This window comes from Gavialis gangeticus, unplaced genomic scaffold, assembly GCF_001723915.1.
Source record: "Gavialis gangeticus isolate Ggan-Ray unplaced genomic scaffold, GavGan_comp1, whole genome shotgun sequence".
In the NCBI taxonomy this organism is placed as follows: domain Eukaryota; kingdom Metazoa; phylum Chordata; order Crocodylia; family Gavialidae; genus Gavialis; species Gavialis gangeticus.
Genome location: NW_017729024.1, coordinates 2,823,260 through 2,831,042, shown reverse-complemented (window position 1 = coordinate 2,831,042; position 7,783 = coordinate 2,823,260). Strand labels below are relative to the sequence as shown.

General features: G+C 45.6%; 1 protein-coding gene across 2 annotated transcripts in view; it reads left to right on the top strand.

The window, feature by feature from the left end:
* The first annotated feature begins 1,068 nt into the window (after nucleotides 1-1,068).
* The window catches only part of SRFBP1 (serum response factor binding protein 1), a 221,935-nt gene continuing 215,220 nt past the window's right edge, over nucleotides 1,069-7,783 (top strand). The window contains exon 1 of one of the 2 annotated variants that reach the window (XM_019516829.1): nucleotides 1,069-1,213. In XM_019516829.1, coding sequence (XP_019372374.1) covers nucleotides 1,109-1,213 — 105 coding nt within the window. In that variant the 5' untranslated portion in view covers nucleotides 1,069-1,108. The remainder of the gene's footprint in view (nucleotides 1,214-7,783) is intronic. The other variant, XM_019516830.1, reaches the window with a different exon arrangement.

Here is a 7,783-nt window from a genome sequence, read left to right as displayed (position 1 = left end):
TAATCTGAACAGTGCAGCAGACTGGGATACAAAAATTTAAAATAATAATAAAAAAAATTATTTTCATCAGTCTTGAACAAAATAAAACGATAGTAGAGCGAAACCTGTAATAGGAGTGACTTTTTACATGGATTTTTTGTAGCCTTTCCAGATATGTATTTGATTGTGCTGGTATTTTCTGATTTCCCTTTTTCTGTAGGCCCTGATTCTGCAAAAACTTATCCCTAAAATTAAGAGTATGAGTCCCACTGAAATACATTGCCTTCTAAGAACTCATTTCCCCTTCTTTTAACTTGTTTTGAATTTAGGCCGATCTGCTCCATCTTTAGTTTGTACACAGCATTATTGTTCAAAATTGTACTTTTTCTGGATCTGTGAAGAACTGGAGAATAAATAGTGTCCTGTTATTAAAATTGTTTGGAATTTGTGTGCATAGCTTTAAACAGTTGAATTTCAAACTGTGTTTAGGAATAGAGTAATCATTTATATTTGAGTTCAAACAAAAGGCAACCCTTCAATTCTTGGAAGCCCCTCTCGCATGTGCAGACACAGTAGCCCATTTCTTTTAGGTTTTGAGTGCGGTTGTAACCCACACATGGGAGTGTGTGTTACAGGGGGCCCCTGTGCCAAGCCACCAAGTACATGAGCGGTTGCAGGTCCAGGTTATCTTAAAGCCTTGGCTCTTGAGACCAGTTCCCAGTCTCTCCGGATGCACAGCTCTAGGGTTACCATCTTTCCAGGTCTAAAACCAAGGGGGGAGCAGGAATCAAAGTGGGGTGCAAGTGCACGAGGACACCCGCAGCCCCCACGTGTAAGGGCTGGGAGCCTGGTTGAAGCCGCAGCCTCTGCCTCAGAGGCTGCTGTTGGAGCAGCTCGGCCTGTGAGCCAGGACAGCCACGTTACTGTGACAGGGGGATGCCCTGCCACGCCCCATGTTACATGCCCATGGCGAGGGGCCGCCCACAACTAGGCCCCGCTCAGCTCAGGCGGGACAGCCCCCCAGTCCCTGGAGGACTTTGGCCACCGAAATTCGGGCTAGAGCGGCTTGCAATCAGCGAGAGCCCAGCTAGAGCGCCGGCGCTGCCCTGCTCCGACCCCGCAACCACGCATGCGCGCAGTTTCGCTTCGCCCAACGTGTGGGGAGGGGTGCAAGGGGTTGGGGCTCGAGCCGGGTGCGGCCATCATGGCGCACGTGCTTAACGTCAACAATGAGGTGAGTGGCGCGCGGGCCGCCTCCCTCTCCCGCCCCCGCACGGGTCCTCCTTGCTCCACACCGCGCTGCGCCGGCGGGCTGTGCTGAGGGACGGTGCGGGGACAGACCCGCCTCCGCCCGTGTCGGGCACTGCACAGCGAGTGCGGCCCCCGTTTTGCACTGGGACGTTGAGGCTGGAGGCGCCTAGTCGCAGAAGCCTAGAATATGAGGGCTGGAGGGGACCTCGGGGTATCTGCCCAACCCCCTGCTCCAAACAGGACCAACCCCAGCGAGATCATCCCAGCCAGGGCTTTGTCGAGCAAGATCTTAAAAACCTCCAGGTGTGGAGACTCACCGTCTCTCTAGCTAATCTGTTGCAGTGTTTCACCGCCCTCCTAGTGAGAGAGTTTTTTCCTAATGTCCAGCCTAAACCTCCCTTGCTGCAACTTGAGACCATTCCTCCTTGTTCTGTTATTTGCCACCACTAAGAACAGTCTAGCTCCATCCTCTTCTGAACCACCCTTCAGGTAGTTGAAGGCTGCTGTCAAATCCCCTTAGTCTTCTCTTCTTCAGACTAAATAAGCCCAGTTCCCTTAGTCTCTCACCATGAGTCATGTGCCCCAGCCCCCTAACCATTTTCATTGCCCTCTGCTGGACTCGCTCCAATTTGTCCATATCTTTAGTGGGGGGCCCAGAACTGAACACAGTACTCCAGATGTGGCCTCACTAGTGTTGAACAGGGGGGAAGAATCACTTCCCTCCAGTCTGTTGGCACCACTCTCACTAATGCAGCCCAGGCTGCTGTTGGCTTTGTTTGCAACAAGGACACACTGTTGACTTGTATTCAGCTTAATGTCCAGCGTAAACCCCTCCCCTCCCCCAGTTTCATTTGTGCCCATCACCCTTTGTTCCCAACCTGTTTTTATATGTTTTGTTACTTGCGTCTTTGTTGTTTTTACTATAACGCTTGCTACTGCTGCTGACTGTTAACAAGTTATTTGCAGAGTTGAGTTTTCACTCCTGGGTTCTGTCCCCTCTGTCTGCATGAACACATTCAGACTGGCAGACTTTTCTTGTCTTCCTTTTATTTTTTCTGAACATCATTTTCTTACCATCCTTGACCAAGCTTCCACTTTGACTAAATTTGTGGCTGCTTTGCTCAGCTTTAACTAGTAAGTGGCATTTTAGCAAGCTCAGTTGCTTGCAGCACCTCACAAGAGTGGACACTGCCAGTTTTTATGGTTACAAACCCAGAGACTTCATAGAAGAATCCACGGTATCAGAAGCATTCTGTCCTGCTGTGGTCTCTCAGAGTTCTTTGCACCAGAAGAATTGCTCTGTTTGTCTATAGTCTAAAAGTGAATGAATACTAAGAGCTACCAGTTTCCTGGACTGGGGAAAGCTAGGGCAGAGCCACAGCCACAGTTCACTGCCTGCACACCCCTGTCCAGGAAGTGCAGGCAGCAGATCACAGCTCTGTACTGGCTTTCGCCCATGCTGTCACTGCTGCAAGATTCCAGTTCTGCCCCCCAGGCAGCTCTCCACTGAGCTATCCGCCCTGCCAGCACTGCTTGGGCCAGTCTCTGTGGAACCTTGGTCCTGTGCTGCCATGGCCCTCTGCTCCTGGGATCTCCATGGAAACTGTCTGCAGTGACATGGGCTGGGGCTGCTGGGAAATGGAGTCTGCCACAGGCCTGATCTGGCCTGCAGGCTGGGCATTGCCACCCCTGTAATGGATACTTTACTTTTATGCCTACAGAATAAGATGATGTTATATTCATCCAGTTATTCATATGTTTCTTGAATGCTGAAACAGCTTAAGTGCGTGGCATCTTTCATCTGCACAATATGCTTTGTACCTTAATTTTACTCCGCTTAACTACGTAGATACAAAACAATAAGCATGACTATTTTCATAGATTTCATAGACACTAGTGCTGGAAGGGACCTCGGAAGATCATTGAGTCCAGCCCCCCGCCCAAAGGGCAGGAAGTCAGCTGGGGTCATAGGATCCCAGCAAGATTAGCATCCAATTTACTCTTGAAGGTGTTCAATGTAGATGTTTGAACCACCTCCAATGGTAGGCTGTTCCAGACCTTGGGGGCTCGGACAGTAAAGAAATTCTTCCTTATGTCCAGCCTGAAATGGTCTTGCTGGAGTTTATGACCATTTGGCCTTGTCATCCCTTGGGGCACTCTGGTGAACAAATGTTCCCCCAGATACTGGTGGTCACCCCTGGTAAACTTATAGGTGGCCATCAGATCACCCCTGAGCCTGTGCTTTTCTAAGCTAAAGAGCCCCATGGCTCTCAGCCTGCCGTCGTAAGGTTTGTTATCCTGACCTCTGATCATGCACGTGTCTCTTCTCTGGACTCTGTCAAACTTCTCCACATCCTTTTTGAATTGTGGAGCCCAAAACTGAACACAGTACTCCAGCTGCAGCCTCACCAAGGCCGAGTACAAGGGGAGAATGACGTCCCGGGATTTGCTTGAGAAGCATCTATGGATGCAAGCCAGCGTTTTGGCCGCTTTAGTAGCTGCAGCATCGCATTGCAGGCTCATATTCATCTTGTGGTAAATGATGACTCCCAAGTCTCTTTCTTTTGTAGTGCTAGCCAGCATACCACTGCCAAGCCTATAAGGATGCTGCAGGTTTTTCTTCCCAAGGTGGAGAACCTTGGATTTTTCGGTGTTAAACACCATCAGGTTCTCTTCTGCCCATTTGCTGGGGCTATCCAGGTCAGCCTGGATCACCCACCTGTCTTCTGGTGTGGATGCTTTGCCCCAAAGTTTGGTGTCATCCTCCTCTGCATGAAGGAAATTTCTCTTATAGTTACAGCAAAATAATTAATTCCAATATAACTGAACTATTCTGATGCAAGTCTCTTGTGTGGACACTATTCTGAAACAAGATGGCAGGTCATTGGCAAATATATTAAATAAAGTCTATAGCACTGTGTGTTGTCTGTTTTTCTAAAATCTCCAATTTCTAGTTTTGTGGTGTGGAATTGCAAGTAAATATATTCTTCAGAGCAGCAGCTGAGTACTGTAGAACCTGGGTATTTTGTAGAGTAGGCTTTGTAGCCCTTGTGAGTATGAAGGTGTGGGAACTAGCCTGGAATTATTTTCAGCCACAGCAGACACTTGCACTTGAACCACTGAGGTCCTCCAGCTGTTTGCTGCACCTTTATTTCAAAAGGTGCAGCTTTTCTGATCTGCATGCAGGACCACTGATGAACTCCAGCTGAGTGGAGAAGCAGCACTTTTGAATTAAAAGCCTAAGCAAAAAGCTGCACAGCTTGTCCTTCACTTAGCAGCCTAATTTAAATTAAGCTGGATATGAGTAGTGTGGTTCTGCTGTATAGCAGTCTAGTATGCCAGGTAATCTCATAGATACTAGATGCTGAAGAAGGGTAGCTCCAGTGTTTTATCTTCTAATTGTTTTTCAAATTCATTCTCAATGTATTTCATCAGTGCTAGCACTTGGGACTGGTGATTTGATTTAGTTTGAAACCTACTGCCTCACTGCTCAAAAACTGTTCTGCCTTTGGCATAATTCTCTATACGATAATCAGTTCCAGGAGTTTGCAGCTACAGTACTGTGGAAATTGCTATTCCATACAGATTGTATGTAATATACATAATGAGGATATATGGAGCATGGAAAAGTCTGAGCAATGAAGCCTTGCTGTTAAGGCACTTTTTGAGATAATAACGAATGACTGTATTTTTCATGGATCTACACAGGGTAAAGGGAGGAAACGAATTTTTAAGGAATTCCATCCCTAGCTATTGATCTGGTAAGCAAGAAAAGATGCTTTACTATCTGTGCTAGCATATATATTGTTTAATTCAATTAGTAGATTACCTAGCCTAACTGCAAGTCAAATAAGTGTTCTTAAAAAGGATTTTACCTGGTTTCTGCCAAGTAACATTTTAATTTGCTGAACAAATTAATATATACTCTGGGGAACAAAAAAAGAAAAATTACATGAGGAGTTGCTGCTTACCAGATGGACAGCTCTCTCCTGTGTTCAGGAGGTGGTGGAAACAGATTCTACTGATTGTGTTGCTTGAACAAACAGTAGTTGGCTCTCTTCTCTTAATATTGAAACAAAAAAACTGTTCCACAAGTTAAAATATGACAGAATGTTTGTTTGGGTCTTTTGGTTTTTGGGGGCAGGGGTGGACTTTAAATTTTCATTTCATTTTATGGCTGTTGAGGTACATAAAATATCTCCTTTAGATTCATTTGTAACTGCTGACACATTTAAATAGGTTTTGGCAATTGTAAGGAGACACTGGTTGTAAGTGCTCTATCAGAACGGCAGACAGCTTAGTTGGCTTCTTAAGTGAGATCCTCAGTCATCCAATTTTGTTGTCATTTGCTTCACTCTTTCCCTTCCTCTTCCTGTTTCTATCTTCATCTCTAAGGTGAGCTGACTGGCAGTACTAGCCTGTGTTTTGAAAGATGAGTTTTGGAAGAAGAGACATTTATGAACTGCTTTTCTTTAAACATTTTTTTAATTTGGGGAATGTAACTACACAAATTGTAGTTAGCATTATTAATTATGACTTACAATACATTTATTTACAACACATACTCTTAAAGCATTTACTTTTGGCTGGGTACTGTCGTTTGCTTCAGAATCCGTACCCCTTCTGATTATGCTCTTCTCCTTTTGTTTTGTTTTTTTCCTAGAAGCACTTAATACAACATTTTTTAAATTTCTCAAAGGTTTTGAAGTTCAGATATTTTTGTCATTCATCAAAACAGATGAATAGGGCTGGAAGGGATCTTGGGAGGCTATCTAGTCCAAAACCCTGACTAGATTCCAGTCTAAACCATCCTAGATGAGTGTCCATCCAGCCTATTTCAAACACAAACAAGCCTCTTATGCAGCTACCAGGTGGGGTTCCCAAAAACACCAAGGACAGCAGCAGCCCACCCTTGCCCCGCGTGCATATCTGGGGGCACATGCCCCTCATGCCTTCACTGGGTGCACATAGCAATGGGAGCCCCCCGCTCCTCAAACGAGCTGCTCATGGCTCCATCCTGTGCCCTGGCTGGGCAGTGCCTGTCCCAGCCCCACTCCCTCCCTCACCACAGGGGCCTCTATCTATGTCTTCATACCTCCCCCTACCTCTTCCCCAACAACAGACTTACCAGCCCGATGCTGTTCTCCACGCTGGGGGGCTGTGCTCCTAGCCACCATATGTGCTGTACTGTGCTGTGGCTGTGCGCATGCATTTTTGGCCACATTATCAGCCACAACTGATTGCCAGTGCTGTTAATTGTCCTTACATTGGTGCTGATCTGATATGGGACTGATGTATTGGTGTACCTCTGGTGACATTTTGCAAGTGGAACACACTTATTTCTCTCAGTCGCTCCTCATAAGGCTTGTTTTCCAAGCCCTCTGTTACCTGCGTTTGGACCCTCTCTAACTTTGCCATGTCTTTTTTAAAAATGTGGAATCTAAAACTGCGCACAATACTAGACAGTGCCTAACCAGTGCCCAGCTCTATCAGCTTCTGTGTTTTTGACACCTAATAGTCCAACTGATGCAGCCAGGAATCAAATTTGTCTTTTTTTGTAACTGTACTGCCTTATAGACTTGTATTGAGTCTGTGGTACCTTAAGACTCAAGGATCCTTCTCCACTTGGTTACCATTCAGCCGCTTTTCACCCATTTTCACGTGTGCTTTTTGATTATTCTTTCCAAGGTATAGCACTTTGCATTTTTTTTGTAGTGAACTTCATCCTGTTGCCTTTGGCCCGGCTTACCAATTCATCAACATCTTTCTGAATTCTCTTGTCCTCCAGTGTGTGTGTATATTCCTTTCCTGCAAATCTGGTCAGGAATATCTCTATTTTGGCATCCAAATAACTAATAAGCACATTGAACAGCACTGGATCCAGATCAGACCTCTGTCCAACTCCACTTGAAACCTCCTGCCATTCTAACACAGATCCATTTATAGTAACTTATGACTATTAATCCAGTTGTCTATCCACTTGCAACACTGTGGAGACCAGTGGTCTAATCAGGTTCAAAGAAGGGATTAGATGTTTTATGAATGGTAAGTACATGAGTCTGTTAAAACAGTCAGAGATGCAGTCTGATCCTTGAGGTACCCCTAACCCTATGACTTCTGATAACTGGGAATGCATTGCTGGGGATGGAACAGTGATGCCCTGTGTCTTACTTAGACTCTTCGTATACAGCAGTCACTACTTTTCCTTATCAGAGACAGGCCTATTTGTTGTACAGTGACATGAGGCCTAGGGCCATTGGAAACTGAGCCTCCCCCTTCCCCACCCCCCAGTGGCTAGACATATGCTACAAACTGTACAGCAAACTTTTGGGGAAATATAATGATACATGGAAGTGCTGATTACATGCCTGTAACTACAGTAGTGGTGCTCAACCTTTTTAGACTTAAGGCACCTTTGTTATACTCAAGGCACCCTTTGGAAAATGCCACCTCTAGCTTTTAAGTCATATTTTGACTACCGAAAAATAGCAGCACAATTCTTATGTTGCAGAGAACTCAGAAAGACCACAACCAGTCAGAATGTTTTTGATGT